General features: G+C 38.7%; 1 protein-coding gene across 1 annotated transcript in view; it reads right to left on the bottom strand.

Annotated features, from left to right (window-relative positions):
- Nucleotides 1–20937, bottom strand: part of SOSTDC1 (sclerostin domain containing 1) — a 91582-nt gene that overhangs the window by 3649 nt on the left and 66996 nt on the right. The window contains exon 4 of the mRNA XM_045865135.3: nucleotides 297–1540. Within this exon, the coding sequence (XP_045721091.1) occupies nucleotides 297–507 (211 nt within the window). The 5' untranslated portion in view covers nucleotides 508–1540. The remainder of the gene's footprint in view (nucleotides 1–296; nucleotides 1541–20937) is intronic.

Here is a 20937-nt window from a genome sequence, read left to right as displayed (position 1 = left end):
ATTCTCATTTTGCACGATTTTTAAAAAGCGACAGTTTAATTCCTAGAAACATTTTCTTTTTTGGATGCTTGATAGAACTTAAGTCCACGCCTGCATTATCAAACCACTGTTTCAGTTATATTAACTTTGTAGAGAAGAATGCCAATCCACACATGCAGTAGATTACTCCCAGATTGTTTAGCAAAATATACATGGTTCAGGTTAGTTAGCAATGAAACAATTCTATAGGAATGTGAGCTAATGCTACCATAAAAAGAAAAAAACCCCCCAAATCCAGGCAAGTAAAATGCACTTACTGTTCCGATCCAGTCCAGTGTTACTGAAATGCCTGCCTCCATTTCTGGCTTGATTCATCGTGCTGTTGCTGCTGGTGTTGGAACCAGCTGGAACAGGTTTAACCACATGTGAATAAAGGATTTCTGTGGCATCATTTTTAAAAGCCAAACAGCTTTTCATTAGGATGCATGCAAGGGGAATGAGATAGAAATGAATGGCAGGAGGAAGCATGGTGAGGAGAGGATTTGCTTGGCTGGAGAGCTGGTTAATTCCTTTCCTTCTGCTTCTTCTGCACTGTAACTGTGAAATTCCTCCTCAAGGTCCCCTTTATATATCCAGTGAGATTTGGCGTTCATTCAGGTGTAAAGTTGTATAGAGCTTCAGAGTGAAAACACAGAGAAGGGGTGGGATCCCTACATGACCCTGCAAAAGAATTTTACCAATGGAAGAGAAGACTACAGAAAAGGAGGAGCTTGGTATACAAATTGCCTGAAATTTCAGAGTTGGGCTTCATCAGTTTCTGGGAGCGAAAGCAGCCAGGCACATTCTATAGCAACTCCAGAGTATCTCCCTCTCTGCCATTTCCTCTCCTGAATCTAGTTCACATTCGGGTTTAATCTAAATGAGAATGCACTGCTGTTCATTTGAAGAGATTTACATTCCCACAGTTGTTCTGTACTCCCCTCAGATTTTACAGTATTGAGGGTAGGAGCGGTTTCGTCCCACATAATAGGAGGAATTCGTTTGAGTTTTGTGGGACTTGCACGAAGCACCTATTAAACATATTTTGTTTCTCAAGAAGCAAACCAATATATATTTCTTTCCCTTTAAAGTATAAGGCACACGGAGCTCAAATCTGCCCCCTGGACACACTTAAATAATGCAGCTTTGATCTGCATGAGCTGCGGCTCTGCTAGGTAAATTATTGCCAGGGGTTCTGTGTGGAGAATAATGAGCATAGCTCTTTCTGCATTAAAGTAGCTACCATCAATTTTCATCTGGAAAAATATCTCACAATCATGAACATTCATAGCATGATTTTGCATGAGAAAAGCCATTTCTGACAGATTACGGCTTAGCAAATTCAAAATAATTTTTGCTAGGTTTTGCACGTGCTGCATAACACACGTTCTACCTGTATTTACTAAGCATTTTGTTCATTGCTTCCTTTGACTCCGCTGCCCACAGAAGAAATGAATACTTTCCTGAACTTCTTTATCCACACCTGCAACAGATGTGCCATTTACACTGCGATTCTCCATTCCTTAAAAAAAAAAAAAAAAAAAACCATGAAATTTCATCTGATTTATGGGACATTTTGACTGGAATAATTACACATTCTGAACCCTCTTTGCAGTTTTAGATCTATTTTTGCCCTTTGTGTGGTTACAAAAATGACCTCATAGATGGATATTTTGTATCTCTATCCTTTATAAACTTTTAACAGCTATCTTATCTCTCTACTTCTCTCTCTCTCTACCGACCTATTACTTGCCTATCCATGTTGCCAAGTGGCACTATTGACAATGAGGAATAGATAATTCTTTGTTGTGGGGTGCTGCTCTGTGAGTTTAGCCGCACACCTGGCTTCTACCCTCTGGATGCCATTAGCATAGCCCCACCCCCTCCATTGTAACAAAAAAATGTCTCCAGCCTTTGCCAACTATCCCCCCGCAGGCCAAAATCACCCTAGTGGAGAACTACCGATTATCTATCCATCTATCTCACTCTAAAAAGAAAATAAAATTAAGAATAAAAGACTATTTAATAACACTAAGAAATTACGAGGGTTTTTTAGAAGAAAAGTATTTTTATGGTTTTGTTATTTAAAGTCAACTACTTGTCTTTTAGAGGTAGATACTGAAATATTCCTCGATGAAATGATATGATGTCTGGAATAAACTTCAAAAATAATTTGGGAGGGGATTAGTTAGAAGTGTGGGTGAGGCAAGACTGGTTTAAAATGTAGTTATTAAGTTTGATATGCAAAATGCCAGACTTTGCACACATACGTATGAGTCTCTGCAGCTGAATTTTTAATTGAAACAAAATACTGTAGAGAGCATATGCATTGTACACAATATTTAAATACTTTCCACATTTTCCCAGTAGATTAAAAAAAACAGTGGTTGTTAGGGTTAATGGTTGTTAGGACTGGATGGTGGATATTCTATTGATTACTCCTGTGTATACTCAAAATTCTACATAATCAAAATTTTAAAAACTAAAGTAAAACAATTCAATTTAATGTGTATGGCTTAATAACAGTCAGATCCCTATCCTAACGTTATATGTAGTCATTTATTCTAACATCCTTTCTGAAAAATAATATATCAGTTTATTGCATACACATGGAGATTATACAACAGGCAGCCTTCTAAAATATTAACAGAAGAAGTTTTTATACTACTTATCAGGGTACTTGATATTAACTACATGAAGTATGGTAATATTAACTGTTGACCAGTAGACCTAATGCCTAGAGGAAGTAAGGGGGTCAAAGTAATCTAATCTCTTCCCCATTACTAGTGTGTGTGTGTGTGTGTGTGTGTGTGTGTGTGTGTGTGTGAAGGAGAAGATACTTTGATTTGCAGTTTATTGTGGTGGGTTAATCAGTTTGACTGAATTTATTTATAATTGTTAAATCTGAGCCTAGTATTCTGCCTGATAATACCTCAGGTGGAAGCAAATTAGGGATGAGGGTAATATAGTTGGTGCATGTGGATAGGAAACATTCTGAGCTCTTAGGTCCAATACATCCCTGGGGACCAAATTAAAAAACTACTTTGATAAAATAGAAATAATCATAAATTTGATATCTAACAGTTCTTCTGTCCAGTTTAGAACTATTTCATTAGGAATAACCACAAACTCTAAGATTATGGGTAGAAATATTTGATATAATCGATTAAGAAAGTATTCCCCTGAACAAACTATGTTCTTTTTCATCTCAAAAACTCTGTATGTACATGTTTTTCCTTCTGCTTGGAAAATCTTTCTCTAACACTTTCCTCATTCCCTTCTTCATTGGCTAATATATGTCTTTCCTTCAAATCTCACTTTCGATAGAACTAGAACCAAGGAAACTCCCTTGCCGTCTACCTCCTCAAGTCTAGAGTCATCAGCCCATCCATTGTGTCAGAGTGGCTAGTTGTCTGATGGCTTTGAAAGCCTGGTGATACAAGAATGATTCTTATCTTATGAATAGTGTTGAATAAGTGGATAAATTAGTTGTTCAAGAAAAATAGAAAAAACTATCCTTTCACGTACTCAGACACTGGTTAATATTTGTGCTAGGCAATCATAAAGATGGCCCCTAATAATCTTCTATTTATGGTATTTACATCCCTGAAGCAACCTGCTCTCTGAGTGTGCATTGCACCTAGTGACTAACCGCTAATGAATATAATATAGTAATGAGATGTGAATTCTATGATTAGGTTACCAAAGGACTATGACTTCAGGCTTCCTTACCGGCTCTAGCTCTCTCACTTGCTCTGCTAGGACCCAACTACCATGATGTAAGCTTTCCTGTGGAGAGTTGGCACAGGGGGCAAGGAATGTATGTCTCTTACCAACAAGGGAATGAAGCTTTCAGCCAAAGAAACTGTGAGGACCTGAATTCTATCAACAACCGCATGGGTGAGTTTGAAAGCAAATCTCACAGTCAGTCTTTCGGGTGAAGCTGCAGCCCTGGCTTAGGCCCTGTGATGTTACGAAAGTCTTTAAGCCAGAGGCATTCACAGAAACTATGAGATAATAAATGTTGTTTAAACTAAGTTTGGGGGTAATTTGTTACACATCCATAGATGATACAATATTATCTGTTTAAAATGAAGCTATAGGGGCGCCTGGGTGGCTCAGTTGGTTAAGCGACTGCCTTCAGCTCAGGTCATGATCCCGGAGTCCTGGGATCAAGTCCCACGTCGGGCTCCCGGCTCAGCAGGGAGCCTGCTTCTCCCTCTGACCCTATCCCCTCTCATGCTGTTTCTCTCTCTCTCTCTCAAATAAATAAATAAATAAAATCTTTAAAAATAAATAAATAAAATGAAGCTATAGTAATTAAACTATTAATTTTGTGAATAATGTTAGAGCCTTGGAAGCTTTAGATGTGAAACCATTCAATGTGGTGACTGGGCAACTTCCGTTCTTGGGGTTTTGAAACCTATTTTCCAGTCCTCAGCTGAGTCATCAATATAGTCTGTTATTAACTATCAAATAACAATATAGAATTACTACTATTGGTCTGATGGGCAAAAGCTGGAAAGTAATTTTGATGTTCTACATAGTATTGTTGATCATGTGAGCCCTAGCATTAGAATCAGAAAATCTAAATTTGAATATTATTTCTGCTCTTTATAATCTCTTTGAACTTGGTTATAGTTCATGAAACTGTCTAAGTTGGTTGCTTCATGTGTGAAACATGACCAAACTTACCTACCTCACTCAGGAATAAAAAACATGAAAATGTCTAGCACAAAACCTGGCCCAGAAGAAATGTGGAAAAAAGGGGCACCTGGGTGGCTCAGTCGTTAAGCGTCTGCCTTCAGCTCGGGTCATGATCCCAGGGTCCTGGGATCAAGTCCCGCATCGGGCTCCCTGCTCGGCCGGGAGCCTGCTTCTCCCTCTCCCACTCCCCCTGCTTGTGTTCCCTCTCTAGCTGTCTCTCTCTCTCTCTCTCTGTCAAATAAATAAAATTTAAAAATCTTTAAAGAAAAAAAGAAATGTGGAAAAAATAGTCACTGAATATGGTTTAAGAGTACTGTTTCTCATGAGAGTCTTTGAATTTAAAAGAGTTTGGAAAGATTAGAGAAGTCCCCAACAAATACAATTAACTCAATTTAAGGTGGAGAACAAAAGTTAAAAGGAAGGAGATTGTTTAGCTTGATTAAATAAATAATAAAAAATGTGTAAATGTTTTTTGCTTAAAAATAATTAGCCTGACCAACTGTTTTTTTAATCTCTGACAGGGGAAGAACCAGAATAAATTTTTATTTATTGAATGCAACAATGACCTATATCTGGTCCTCTGTGGATTTAAACTATGTTCAGAGAGTTCCAGTTAATAAGATAGAGCTTGTTAACTCGCAAAGTAATTGACCATCATTAGTTCAGAAGAAAAAGAAAACTACTATAGAATCCTCAAGCATAAAAGTCTTTAAAAAGAGGATGGATTAACATCTTTTATTCATTTCATAGCATTATGTGTTGAGCCCAGTATTTGTCAACGACAGGGTACGCCAGGGTCTGCAAAGCTGAATGGAGCTTGCTGTCTTCCTTTCCCCAAAAGTTCCTGTTTAGAAGTCCACTAAAGGAATTTCCCTTAACCTGATCCTTCTGTACAATTTTCTTCCTCCCTCATCACCTTTATTAGTTGTCTCTTTATTTTTATTTTGCTTAAATGCTTTTTGGTTTTATTTGTAAAATAAATGTGTTTTTGTTGCTGTTATAAGCTGCCCCAACATAGACAACATCTATTGATATAATGCCCAGTGTCACCTGAAATAAAACCCAAGTGGAAATTCCAACTCCAGTGGATGTATTTCTAGATGGAGTTCTCAATCCTGGCACTATGGACATATTGGGCCAGATAATTGTTTGTTATGGGAATTATCCTGTACATTGTAGCGTGTTCAGCAGCATCCCTGGGCTCTATCCATCAGACACCAATTGCACCTCCCTCACCTAATTGTGAACAACAGAAGTAGCTTCAGACATTGCCAAATGTACCCCTGGTGTGCAAAACAGGCCTGGGTTATAAACTACTGGTCTAGGCAAATTCTCCAGTAAACTTCCTAAAAATGCCAGCAAGCTACTATTAAGGAAAACCTCCCATGCAAGCTCTAGGGAGCAGGTGAAGACAGTCAGGGCTTCCATATGATTGTACAAACTAGGGAGAGTAGTAAGTTGTCCTTTCCACCGGCCTTTGCTACCTCCCACGGTCAGAACCAGTGTCCTCACTGTGCGTTCTGCTCACGCAAGTCCCTAAACTCAGTGTGACCAAAGTTGGTAGCCTATTAAATAAGCTGTCCCCAGTAGTGGGAGCTAGAATTAGTTTTGTTCCACTAGCTTGATAGTTGTTCTAAAACCATATTTTACCTGGCAGCTTGTTAGATATGCAAATTCTGGGCCTGACCTCAGACCCTGAGTCAGAATCTTCTGGCGTAGAACCCAGGAACCTGTGTTCTAACAAACTCTCCTAGTCACTGTTGTACACGCCAACGTTTGAGATGCAGTGCTCTAGAATATACCTGTGCCCTGTCCCCATAGTCTCCATTACAGTTGCCTAATCTGTTTAACTAGGACTCTGCTCCAGATTCTTCCAGTCTGCACAGTCTGATGGCAGCCGGGCCGTAAACCTTAGCTCAGTTGGCCAAAACCTGAACCCATTTTCTTTTCCTGTATTTATTTCTCCCTAGGGCCTGGATATTCTTGGTGTCTTCCAGTGACTGATTAATGCTTTGTTCCACAGAGATGGACATGACAATTACTACCTATAATGAAATCATTGCTCACTAGAAATTTTGGCAGCCATATCTGATTCTCACAGATATCAGTGTTGACCCAGATTTAGGCAAAATACTTTAATCACTGTGCTTTTGATTGTTGTCCACCAACCTCAGGAGCATTCCACAGCCATGTCAGGCTCCTAGCCCTGGCAACACACAGTCTGGCTTCACTCTTTCCTGGGGAATCTCTTATTCAGGTACCAACGGGCCTCCTGGCCAAGCCTAAATATGTTAGGTCCTTCCATCACTAGCAGAGACTTAATAGTTTGTAGCTCCCTGATATGTCAGAAAACTGGAGAACAAAAAGAATGTAGTAGAGAAATTGGCCAAACACCACTACAGGCTTTTCTGGGAAATTAAGGTGCTGCAGAAATTTCTGATTTCAATTCTGATATATTTTTTAATTTAATTTTTAATTTTTTTCCAATTCTGATATTTTTAATGAGGTAATCTGCTTCTAAGTTACGTACAGATGGAAGCTGTGGTGTAGGGTCCGTGCCACTACCATGTAGCTGGAACCAAGGGTATGTGGTAGGGAACATGGAAAACAAGTGTGACTACATGGGAAACGAGCGTGACTACGTTGATTAGAAAGGGAGATTGGAGCATGTCATTGACTACAATCCTGCTTTGCAGGTTTGGAGGTTTGGATATAATTTGGTAGACAATGGAGAGCCATTGAAGGATGTGTATGTGTATGTGTGTGTTTATATTTATTTTCATAAAATAAAAACACCATGTAACACTTACCCAGGTAAAGTGACAAAAAATTTCCAGTACCCAGAAGTCCCCCTCCTGTCCCCTTTCCTAGTAACCACGTCCTTCCTCCTTACTAAAATAAATGACTGTTCTGATTTCTGACACCAGTTATAAATTTTGTCTGTTTTAGAATTTGATATAAAAATGACTTTTGTCATTGTTGTATACTATTGCATCACATAGAGATCCACAATTTATTTATCCAGTCTAGACTGGATTGATTCTAGCTTGTGACTATTAAGAATAAAGCTGCTATAAACATTCTTGTACCTGTCTTTTGATGCATCTATAGATATACATTTTGTTAGATATAAATCTGGTCGTGAAATGGATGAGATTGAGGATGTTGTATATTCAACTTTAGTAAATAATAACAAAGAGTTTTCCCAAGTGATCTCATTAACTGAAATGTCCACTAGCCCTGACAGATTTTAAGCACGGGAAGGCCAAGACCAACACCGTTTCAGGACACTGAATCTAGCTGCAATATAGGAAATGGGTTAGGTGGAGTTACACTGGCCCACAGGAAGGGGGCACATTATTTCAAGAACTCAGGTGAAAAATAATAAAATCCTAAACTTGAAGGAAAGAGGAAAGGCTAGGACAGAGGTTAGAGACACTGAGGAGGTAGGTTTGCAAGTGGTTGGAAATGAAGACAAAGGTGAAAACAAAGTCTTAAAGCTGGGTGACTAGGAAGACTGAGGTGTCAGGGGAACCAGGATTGAAAAATTCAGAGTTTAATAATGAGTTTAGACTGGGTTAAGATGACATTAGGGTGCTGGTGGGAAGCCGAGAGAAATCGTCTAAAAGACAACTAGAATCAGAGCTCAAGAAATCTGTCTGGGGACTGACAGCAAATTCAGTAGGATGCTTTCTTAGAGTATAATGATAGAACTTGGTTTAGAAACCCTTTATCAGGTAACACTAAGACTTTCATTTACATATCCACTGTCATCTCATCCTGCCCCTAGGTTTTTTTTAAATCTAATACCCTAATTTTAGTAATTCCCAAGTAGTATGAACTACTGTGTAGATATATTTCTACAAATTTATAAAACATAAGCCTTATGTTTTATGTGAAACCATAAATAATAAACATCTCTCAATATCCCTTTTTTATTGCCTAGATAGTCATTGGGCTTAGTTCAAGCTTTCATCGTTATTTGTCTGGGCTACTTCTTCACTGATCTCTCGTCTTCCATTCTTATCACATTAAAATGTACTCTCCACAAAAAGATCCAGCAGGATATTTTTAAAATGCATATCTGAACATCTCATTTAGGCAAGGGAAGCAAGGGCAAAAATGAACTATTGGGACTTCATCAAGATAAAAAGCTTTTGCACAGCAAAAGAGTCAACAAAACCAAAGACAACCGACAGAATGGGAGAAGATATTTGCAAATGACATATCAGATAAAGGGCTACTATCCAAAATCTATAAAGAACTCATCAAACTCAACACCCAAAGAACAAAGAATCCAATCAAGAAATGGGCAGAAGACATGAACAGACATTTTTCCAAAGAAGACATCCAAATGGACAACAGACACACGAAAAAGTGCTCAACATCACTCGGCATCAGGGAAATCCAAATCAAAACCTCAATGAGATAACCACCTCACACCAGTCAGAATGACTAAAATTAAGTCAGGAAACAACAGATGTTGGCGGGGATGCGGAGAAAGGGGAACCCTCCTACAGTGTTGGTGGGAATGCAAACTGGTGCAGCCACTCTTGAAAACAGTAGGGAGGTTCCTCAAAAAGTTGAAAACAGAGCTACCATACGACCCAGCAACTGAACTACTGGGTATTTACCCCAAAGATACAAATGTAAGGATCCGAAGGGGTACGTGCACCCCGATGTTTATAGTAGCAATGTCCACAATAGCCAAACTGTGGAAAGAGCCAAGATAAAGAAGAAGTGGTATATATATATACAATGAAATATTATGCAGCCATCAAAAGAAATGAAATCTTGGGCGCCTGGGTGGCTCAGTTGGTTAAGCGACTGCCTTCGGCTCAGGTCATGATCCTGGAGTCCCTGGATCGAGTCCCGCATCGGGCTCCCTGCTCGGCAGGGAGTCTGCTTCTCCCTCTGACCCTCCCCCCTCTCATGTGCTTGCTCTCTCTCATTCTCTCTCTCTCAAATAAATAAATAAAATCTTAAAAAAAAATGAAATCTTGCCATTTGCAACGACATGGATGGAACTGGAGGGTATTATGCTGAGCGAAATAAGTCAATCAGAGAAAGACATGTATCATATGACCTCACTGATATGAGGAATTCTTAATCTCAGGAAACAAACTGAGGGTTACTGGAGTGCTGGGGGGTGGGAGGGAGGGGGTAGCTGGGTGATAGACACTGGGGGGGTATGTATTATGGTGAGCACTGTAAATTGTGTAAGACTGTTGAATCACAGACCTGTACCTCTGAAACAAATAATATATTATATGTTAAAAAAAAAAAAAGAAGAAGAAGAAGATAGCAGGAAAGGAAGAATGACAGGGGGAAATTGGAGGGGGAGACGAACCATGAGAGACTATGGATTCTGAGAAACAAAGTGAGGGTTCTAGAGGGGACGGGGTAGGGGGATGGGTTAGCCTGGTGATGGGTATTAAAGAAGACACGACTGCATGGAGCACTGGGTGTTATATGCAAACAATGAATCATGGAACAGTATATCAAAAACTAATGATGTAATGTATGGTGATTAACATAACATAATAAAAAATAAATAAATAAAAAATAAATAAAAATGTTAGTCGATAGGGTGCCTGGATGACTCAGTCGGTTAGGTGTCCGTTTTTGGCTTGGGTCATGATTCTGGGGTCCTGGGATTGACCCCTGTGTCAGGGCCCCCTGCTCAGCGGGGAGTCTGCTTCTCCCTCTCCCTCTGCCCCTTAGCCCCCATCATGCTCATGTTCTCTCTCGATTGCTCTCAAATAAATCAATCCATTAATAAATTAAAATGTTAGTTGATCCTTTTACTTTCAGAACAAACACTTTCATGAGCCAGCTACTCTCCTTTCTTGCCATTCCTTACTTACGTTTTTTTTTTTAAAGATTTTATTTATTTATTTGAAATAGAGCAAGAGAGAGAGAGCACAAGCGGAGCAGATGGGCAGAGGGAGAGGGAGAAGCAGGCTCCCCGCTGAGCAGGGAGCCCGACGTGGGGCTGGATCCCAGGACCCTGGGATCATGACCTGAGCTGAAGGCAGACACTTAACCAACTGAGCCACCCAGGCGCCCCATATTTTATGCTTCTATCATAGTTTTTCATGCTCACCATTTGATTTAATGCCTTTATGCCAATCATTCCTGCAAATTTTCTTTCCATTATTCAAAATTCTGTTCTTGGAAGCCTTTATTGAATATATAGACTAAATTAACAAATAACAAGAAACAAAGGAAAGGACAATTGGGGGAAAAGGAAGCTTTTCTGAACATGAGGGAGATGGGTCACTGACAATTATGTATTACAATTTAAAATAATATAAAGACATTGATTTTAATCACAGTAAAATCATGGGATTTACATTTCCAACGCTAATATACAGTGCAATGCGTTTAAGATCAGTAAAATTATTTAAAGTATAATAAAGTGTTAAAGTAGAGAAAAGAATATATGCAGATTTCAGCACAGAATATTATTTAATTTATGAAACTTGAAAGAGAATACTGCTTTACATTTTTAAATTTTCTGAACAAGTAACCTTCCTAATGCTTTTATGCCATTAACAAGAAAATTAACCTGATTACTTCGTAATATTTAGCCTTATTGAAAGATGTATTGAACAAATACAAAAATTATTCTATTATGGAAAAGAGTCACATCATCAGATTTCTACCTTTTTAAAAACGGGTTAGAAAATTCTGAAAAGACACATGCATGTTGTAAAAAATGTCAGTAGTTCATCAGGTAGGATAAAATCCACCTCTTTCCATTTCTCCTCCAACCCCACTGCCCAGAAATAATCACAGTCAAAAGTTTCTTGTGATGTTTTCCAACATTGTTTGCATTTACAAGCACATTTAAGTATATGCATATGTATGTACTTTTGCAATCTATATTTTTAACTTTTGTCGTAAGGACTGAACCATGCTATACATTTCTCAAATTACATTGTATATCTAATGACCTATGTTGGACATCTTCATATATCAGAGCATACAGATTCGCCCCCTTCTTTTTAACCCTAACATTGGATGGGCTAAATGGATATGACATAAACTATACATTAATTCTCTATTGATGAAATATTTAGATTGTTTTTAGATGATCTCCTTTATACATGGGCAGGATATTTGCTCTGAACAATTATTTAGTCCCTGTTTTCCCCTTTTCCTTCATCCAGGCAGTTGAGGAGGGGGTAGAATTGGGAGTGAAGGAGTGGAGTTGGGTATGTATGCTTCACGAAAGACCAGAAGACAAGCTCTACTCTCTGACAGTGTACCAGACAGGTGGTTAGTCTTCAGAAAGGCATGAGAACCACCTTCTTTAGAGTTTCCAGGAGGGTATGTAATTCCAGAGCCTCTGGACCTGAAGGGAGCATTAGCCTGGACATGGATACCTTGGTAGTAGCCAGTGAGGAATGACTGCGGATGATCAGTGCCTAGAGGAACTTCCCAAGTGCCTTGGCCTTATGGAGGAAATTCTACAAAGCCCTTGATGAGGCACAAGGGAAGGAGAGAAAGGAACATGAGGGCCAGGATTCTAAATTAAATCAATTTAAAAATATAAAGAAATGCATGTATATTTTTATGTATTTAATGTATATTTTCCCACATCTAACCTCCTACCCTGGAATTCATGCCATCTTCATAAACACTGGCAATTTCCAAAATACCAAGCTATTTTATATATTTTGATATTTTTCAAGTTGCATTTTAATTCTGGAGGCTTTTTATCCATAAGAGGATAGTTCCTTTTCATTGGTCAAAGAGAAAATTCCCATTTGAGATAGTGTTCTTTTATCTTGACTTAGTTACATGTGGAATTTTGTGTTATCTGTTTGCTCTCTTAAAATATAATTCCAACAAAAATAAACCATGCCTTTAGTACTTTAAGGATCTATTATATCACTCCGATTTCACATTGACATCAAGCATAGTTTGGAACACATAATATGAAAAGAAAAGATTTAATAGTTTATTTTGAAGAGAAAAAGCAATTTCTTTATGGAAAAGCCATGCCTGCATTATGACCATTAATTTTTTGTTTGCCATTGCTTTTTACCTTTAATTGGTACTTTTGCAATCTTTTTTGAAGGTTTTAGCCTGGGTTTAAGGTTGGCAAAAGATTAAGTCAATTAAAAAGCTCATGGAAACAATTTAACCATTATTCTCTGATTAAGAAGCATTGATTAAAATTGCTTTCAACAAGGAAAGACAGAGAGGATCCTTAAAATGTCTATGGCTTAGAATTTTATTATGTAAACTAACAGTTTATATTGCCTTCAGGCCTCATTCTGCAGCCTGTTTATATAGCAGTTGGGGGCTGTTGGCCTGACAGTGCTTGGGGAGACAAGGCTCCTCTGTCAAACAGCCAAAGAAGAACTTGAAACAGACCGGGGAAAGTCCACTCCTGCCAGGACATCGGAGGCTGTTCAGTGACCATCTAAATGTCCTGCTGGGTTTGTTGCCATACTTGGTAGTCCCAGGAGTCTGGCTAGCCTCAGGAGTTGAGCAAAACAAAATACAACTGTGCGCGGCCACGCCCTAGGGTGACTGTCTCCGAATACCATGCAAGTCGGAGGCTGAGGCACTTGAAAGGCTTGCATCCCTGCAGATCAAATCTTCATAAGACAGAGCCTTTAAAGACAACCCTTAAGCACGTAAATGTTGTCATTTACAGCGCTGTTTCAGTGCTATTTTACCTTTCCAATTCTAAAGGTGGCTAATGCACACGATAATTACAGTTCCTTAAAATTTATTCTCTCTGGAGTAGATCAGCTCAGAAATGTTGGCACAGCTTCAGCGTTCCTTAACAACTGCTTGCCAAACCACTCTTGGATCCAGTGAAATCATCATATGATTCAAAACAAGGCCTACAGCCTTTCAAGAATTCGCATCTTAAATCCTCATCTTCATTGCCCAACCTCCCCATGTTCGACCCAAAAACTGATTTTTCCTTATCAATGCCAAAAGCATGAGGTTTTTGTCCCTCCCATGGGATTAATATGCTTTCTTTGTTCCCCTTCATTTACCACCGTAGCTAACACATACCGAGTGCTTATTATGTACGAGAGACTGTGGCTCGCCCTGCAGTGATAGAACGAAGCTACCTCCCCTAAACTCACCGCACAAGATAAAGACAGTCAAATGGATAATTACAGTATGGAGCTAGGTCAGAGGAGGAGAGAATCAAAGACGAGAAGTAGAGCTCAAAGCCAGTGGTGAGGACCACGAAGATTCCCAGGGGACATAGAATTCTGAGTGAAGTATTGAGGATAAATAGAAGCAGGCAAATGAAAAAGCAAGTGAAATGCAGTATTCTAGACAGAAGAAATCATGTGTGCACTAAGGTCAGGCAGTAAGAGAAAGCACAGCATGCTTTAGAAACGAAAACTGTCTTGCTTGGCTTGAAATGCCTCCCACGGACAAGTTAGAAGAGAGGCAGGAGAAATAAGCACTGCAAGAGTATGAATAACCACATTTTGTCAGCCTAGGGAGTTTGAATCTTATTCTAAAGTCAGTGTGGGGGCACCTGGGTGGCTTAGTTGGTTAAACCTCTGCCTTCACGATCTCAGGGTCCTGGGGTCGAGCCCTGCATGGGGCTCCCTGCTCACTGGGGAATCTGCTTCTTCCTCTGCCTCTGTGATCTCTCTCTCTCTGTGAAATAAATAAAATCTTAAAAAAAAAAAAAAATAAAGTCAGTGTGGACCCCTAGAAAAATTTTGAGCAAAGTGACACCGACTGGCTTGGGGTTCTAGATAGATAACTCTGAGGGATTGTAGAAGAATTTTAAATTCAGAAGTATTTAGCATAGGGTGAACACATCTCAAATCAAATGGAGGACTGAGGAGAGAAGCCAGGTTTGGAAACAGGGCTGGGCCAAAACTGAGGGTTCAACCATCACCTCTGTGGGTCAGACTCCCATAAAGAAAGAAAAACTAAAGAGGAAAAATGGAAAAGGACAGGGAAATGGGGGAAATAAGGGGACCGGAGAACTGGAGAGAGAAGAGGAGACCAAGAGGGGGGCAAGGTGGAAGCGATTTGGAAGAAACATTTGCTGTATAAATCATAGCTCTCCTCTTGGGGACAGAAGAGGGGCAGGGAGGGCAGAGTCAGGGTATTCCAACAGCGTACTTTTTCTTCAAAAAGACAAATTATTTTCTTTAAAAAAAACCACTTTATTGAGGTATGATTGACATAAAAAAAAAAAAAAGCTGTACATAGGTAACGTATACAACTTGACCCCCGTGAAACTATCATTACAGTCAAGGCCGTAAACTTCTCCATCACCTCCTAAAGTTTCCTCCTACCTCCTTTATTTTTTAAGTTTTTGCCCATGTATTCTCTTTATTTCTGTCCTCATGTCAGGTTTTGGGGTTTTCTTCTGTGTGTTTTGTAAGTGTTGTCATAATCCTATTTTATGTTTTAGACCGCAGTTGAAATGAGTTTCTTCCATCATATTTTCTAAATGTTCATTGAAAAGCTGCAGAATTTGATCATTGATCCTGTAACTGACCACAGTACTAATACTGTGTAATACTTTTTTCATTGACTCAGTATTTCCTGGTAATCACATCGTCTGACAATCATGATAACTTTGTTCCTGTCTTTGCGATATTTTATATTTCTTCCCATCATATATCGGTATTTATCCTTCTGATTAAAACTTTCCACCAGTGCTTAAAGCAGCAACAATGAGCAATCTTACACTGTTCCTGACTTAACCGGGAAACTCTAGTATTTCATCCTTAACGTTCATGCGTGTAGTTGTATTTTAAACAGACAATTTTTAGTTGTCTCTAATCCTTTGATAATTTCAATACACTGAGGCAAACATCTCTGTGCATAAATATTTGTATTTCTTATTGTTTCCTTAAAATGGGTTACATGATGTTTGGGACCTGATGCCCAATTATTTTCAGAGTTTCATGTACAAACTTACCTGCAGTGCAGAAGTTCCACCTTTAAAAGCCTTTAGCATTGCCAATTTTTAAAATCCCAGATATTTAATTGATAAAGAGTATTTTAAAATTTAATGGGGGAAGAAATACTATGTGTTTTCATTTCTTTGCTCATTACTGCATTTGGTGCTCTTTTCATTTATTAATTGGCCATTTTTAATTATTCTGCAAATTATTCCATGTTTTTATTTAGCTTAAGTTCTGAAAGTATAATAAAAAGAATGATTCCTTGATTATTGTATGTGCTCATTTTAGCACTTTGGTGAATAATGCCAAGTCGCTTTTCAAAAATATTCTATTGGATAATCATCAACCATATGTGAAAATGCCCATTTCTTTCGATCCAATCTAAACCTGAGAAGAATAATTTTTTACTGAATTACCAATTTAATAGGTGAAAATTATCTGTCTTAAATATCACATTTTCATCTCTAAAACTGTCAATGAACGGGACCATTTTTCATGTTTGGCATCAGATTTTTTCTTCCTTTATACCTTGCCTCTTCATCTTTAAATTGTATTTACTTTATTCTTTCTATTTAGTTGTAAGAGGTCTTCACCTGTGAAGTTATTAATGCTTTATCATGAATAAAAAGTATTTTTTTCAGATTTTGTTTGCCATTTAATCGTGCTGATGGTTTTCCTTGCTCGTTGTCCTGAGCATTCCTGTGCGCCTCCTCGGGCTCCAGCCTCATCCCTTGTTCCAGCCGCTGTGGCAGAGTCCAGTTCCCTGCTGGCTACACCCAGCTTCCCTTGGGTGTAGCCTGAGAGCATTCACCTGAAACCCCTTGCCCCAAACCTCTTGCTTTCTGCTCTGGGCTCTCTCTGACCTCATAGTAGCATACCCCCAGGAATGTTCTGGTACTCATTTTTGCAAACTGAAAATGTGGAGGAATCAATATTCTCTGGTTACTGCCACCTTTGATGAACGAGGTTTGAGGGCAGTGGAACTTTTTCCTTTTCCCTTCAAGTGGCTATTTGGAGTCTTCTCAGAACATCTCTAGGGATTGAGTAATCCAACACACAGAGGGTAGCAAACTGGATTATGTATCCCTGCATTGCCTGTTTCTGCTGACCTATATTCCTCCTTCTGTCCCTCACTCAAGCTATCTGTGATCACATTTCCCAATAAACTACCCACATGTGGATCTCTGTCTTAGACTCTGCTGAGAGGCCACTTCCATTGGGCAATCATGTATGATTTTTGCATATAAGATTTAATCTATGTGTGTGGGGGCATGATCACATATATAATTCATTTATTTTATGGTTTCTGTCTATATCTTAAAGCTTATAAAGGCTTTCCTTATCACCAGGGTCAGATAAACATATATGTACATTTTATTCTTTGTGATTCACAGACTTTATTATAAAAAGTTTATTTGGGATAGGATGCAGGTAGTGATCTTTTTTGTTATGTTCCCCCCTTTAAAAAAATTTTTTTAAAGATTTATTTATTTACTTCAGAGACAGAGAGAGAGACCATGCAAGCAGGGGGAGGGGCAGAGAGAGAGAGAGAGAATCTCAAGCAGATTCCCTACTGAGGGCAGAGCCCGAGTCAGGGCTCAATCCCACCACCTTGAGATCATGACCTGAACCGAAACCAAGAGTTGAATGCTCAACCAACTGAGCCACCCAAGCACCCCTCAGAAAAAAAATAATGATTTTTAAGTAAATTAAAAAAAAAAAATCTACTGAACATCTAAACCTTTCCCACTGATTTTGTCCCTTAACATTTCAGAGTTTCAGGAGAATTACAGATTAATCAGAAGAGAGTAAGCCTCACATTTTTACTCAACTTCACACGTACCATAATTATGATTTAATTAGCAAAATATCCATAAATGCAAAGATCCACAGAACAGGAGCAGGTGCACTAGATTTAGGTGCTTTTGCTTGGTTTTCACACTGGACTCAAAGCTGCTGGTGACCCTCCACACAGAGGCTTGTCATAGCAGAGTGAACAGTCCACCTCCAGCTTTGTTATGAGTCTTAAAGTTTTGGGGTTTAGATCTTACATATTTGGGGTTTATGTCCTCATCCCAGAAGATCTTACATCAACAACCTAATTGCTTCCATTTATGGACATTTTTATCAGCATGAAATTATCCAAGTTTTTTTTTTTTTTTTTAGAAACCCGATTATCAGCAAGTCTACAGGACAATACCCTGATATTCACGAATTATATCATTGCCTTCACCTTCCGAGTATCTCAAAAAACAAAACTGCTGTCCCACAATCGTGCACTAAATATTTAGGTGAGCAGGACGTTGTTTTGGCCTTCAGATCTATGTCACTGAGCTTTCGATCTATCCCTATGACAGTACTACCAGGGATCACTGAGGCTTTTAAAATATGTTTTAATACCTGACAGAGCAAATCCCTTCACATTATTCTCCTTTTTCCAAAATTCATTGGCTCTTCGTGTTTGCATAGTCTTCCAGTTGAGCTTTAAAATTACTTTGTCAAGTTCTCCCCAAAATGTGGCAGACACAGAGGTGCATCCCCCCCGCCAGCTGCCTTTCAAGGTCGGGCTTGTCGCTCATCTGTGAGGACTGCATAGACACCTTCCAACTGGCAATTCCTCTGGGGTCTCACCCTTCCAGAGGCCACTTCCATTGGGTAACTGGGAGAAGTGCTACTTGTCAAAAGTTCAGAAACAGCCAAAGTGAAACCCATGAAGCACCGAAGTGGCAATTAGTGAAATTTTATCGTGCACACACCGAAAAGACAGTTTGCAAAGGAGGAGCATTCAAGCCAAAACGTGGAATGAGGCTTGGGGCTATTTTGGTATAAAGCAGCCTGCATAGTGAGGAATCAGTGACTGTTTATTCTTCACAGCGATTGGTTATAATAATTAGAATTTTCTTAAATGATAGGAATCGGTCAGAGGTTACCTTATATCAGCCTTGAGAAGCAGTTTAAGTTTCGCTTTTGATTTTCAGAGGCATCAGCAAGAAATGGCCCAGGTCACGTTAGTCTTGGAAAATATGCTAAATTAAGCTTTGTTTGTGAGACCACACTGGTTTTTCTGCTCAGGGAATTTTCAACGTTGTCTCTATTTGTTTTTATTTTAACGATTCTCCCCTCTTGGCAGGCTGAGAATATGACCAACCAGAACAGCATGAATCGTTATTCTCGGTTAGCACCATGGATGTAGCCAGGCTGAAGAGTCACATATTTGCTGTTTCCATTCATTGAGTCATCAGGCCGGAGGGCCATGTAGTTACCGTCTTCATCATTTATGTGGTTATTGTTGATTTCATCCAGTTGTTCAATCCTGATGGGTACCATTTGTTGGGTGAGTGGCTGCCTACAGGCATTTAAACCCCCGAGAGTATACAACACACCAGAGAGGTCAATCTGATGACTGTAAGATCAACAGCCAAGGATTGAAAAATTCCCCAGAGCAGAGATTCCCAGGAACCGAGATTTAAACAATCAAATAACTCAAATGAATTATGATTTTTAAATGTTCTTTACACTGGCACAACATGATATATTAGCAATCATATATCCCCATGATTACTTGGGACAGAATGAATATGAGGATATTTTATTTCAAAGGCTGGTGTTGTGGATGCACTTTCACCTAGATTAGGCTTCTATACAATGTGAGCAATCAGGTACTTTAATGAGATGCATTTCTATGGAAACAAAAGAAAAACAAAAAATAGTTTGAACAAATTAAAAGTTCTGTTTGAGTTTGGACAGCAACCGGTTGAGAAAACTTCTAGATGTCAGAAAATTTCAAAGCATCTTCAGATGGAGTGAGGGCAGACAGTGACCATCGGACAGATTTCCCTAGTTTGCGGTATAAATGTCTCTGGTGATCTTACTAAGTGGCCACATAGCAACAGGCATGAAGATTGTCCACACATAAGCTGGTTTGCTAATTTCTCTAAAGTTTTTTTTTATCAGGCTGTCTAGCTCTACCTTGCCTGACTTCAGGAAAATGACAGTTTTAGTTTTATAGTAATTCCAAGTCAAAAGACTGGGAGAAAATTGCAAATGTTAGTTTGGAGAGTTCTAGGCAAATATTAGAGGAAATCCTAAGAATTTAGGATTCAGTCCAGTTTACAGGTAGGAAACAAAACCTCACAGACAATTAACAACCCTAGAATCTGACATCCACAAAGGAGTATTGCTGAAACATGATTTTTCTTCTCTTTATAATCATCCCCATTTCTACCAAAGATAACCATAGTAACACTGATTTGTTTGCAAATTAAGTCTAGTTTCAATAAACTTGGCCTGAGTACTTACATAAATACAACAAGAATAGTGATTGATCATGTAGGTACTTTTAAATCTGCTTTGCTGGAACTTTTCATAAGGACTCTCAGATGGGACTTTCAAAAGCCTCTTGAGGCTAAGAATCCAAGCCAAGGACTTGTCCAATTGTGTCTTGTTACAAGGAAAACAGACTCTTATCAAATTTATGCAAATATATATATTGTCATGAAAAATAAGAATATTTAATAAGGGTTTCTGAATTCTGGAAGGATCAGGTAGGGAGAAAAAGAGAAATACTTTAACTTTGGTTACAAAGATACTTTACAGAATTACAGGAAGTTACAGATAATTTAAAAGAGAATCAAAAAGGCTGTACTTTAAAGCTGGAAAGAAAAGCACTGAAGAACCAGCAATATTTTAAATGAAGTCATAAAAATTGTAATATTTTCATCAGTTCATTCATCTTATGTAGTTAATTCTTGTTTTGCTTCATCTTCGGTTAACAGCTTTATAAATCCATCAGTTTTCCATTAGAGTTTTAGAAATTCTTACCCAGTTCATTGTTACAATTTTACAGTACTTGTCAGGCTCTCTTCCATGAATCTGTTCGAAGATGAAGCATTTTATCTGGAGCATGTTTGCAAAAGCATCAGAGTAAAACAATAACCGTAAATGGCAAAAGACACATAGCCACGGTTAAGGATCTTGTGAGAATTTACACACACACACACACAAGAGTGCAATTGACCAATATTTTTATGAGACATTTTAAAATTATGATTGATAACATTATAACTAGAACACATAAGGTTTTTAGGAATTTTATATAATTTTTGAAATACTTTATTTTTTTAAAGATTTTATTTATTTATTTGAGAGAGAGAGAGAATGAGAGAGAAAGAGAGCACATGAGGCGGGGAGGGTCAGAGGGAGAAGCAGACTCCCTGCCGAGCAGGGAGCCCGATGCAGGACTGGATCCCGGGACTCCAGGATCATGACCTGAGCTGAAGGCAGTTGCTTA

Source organism: Mirounga angustirostris, unplaced genomic scaffold, assembly GCF_029215605.1.
Source record: "Mirounga angustirostris isolate CCGP_5_RB_7025 unplaced genomic scaffold, mMirAng1.0.hap1 SCAF_12, whole genome shotgun sequence".
In the NCBI taxonomy this organism is placed as follows: Eukaryota; Metazoa; Chordata; class Mammalia; order Carnivora; family Phocidae; genus Mirounga; species Mirounga angustirostris.
This window is presented reverse-complemented; position numbering and strand designations above follow the sequence as displayed.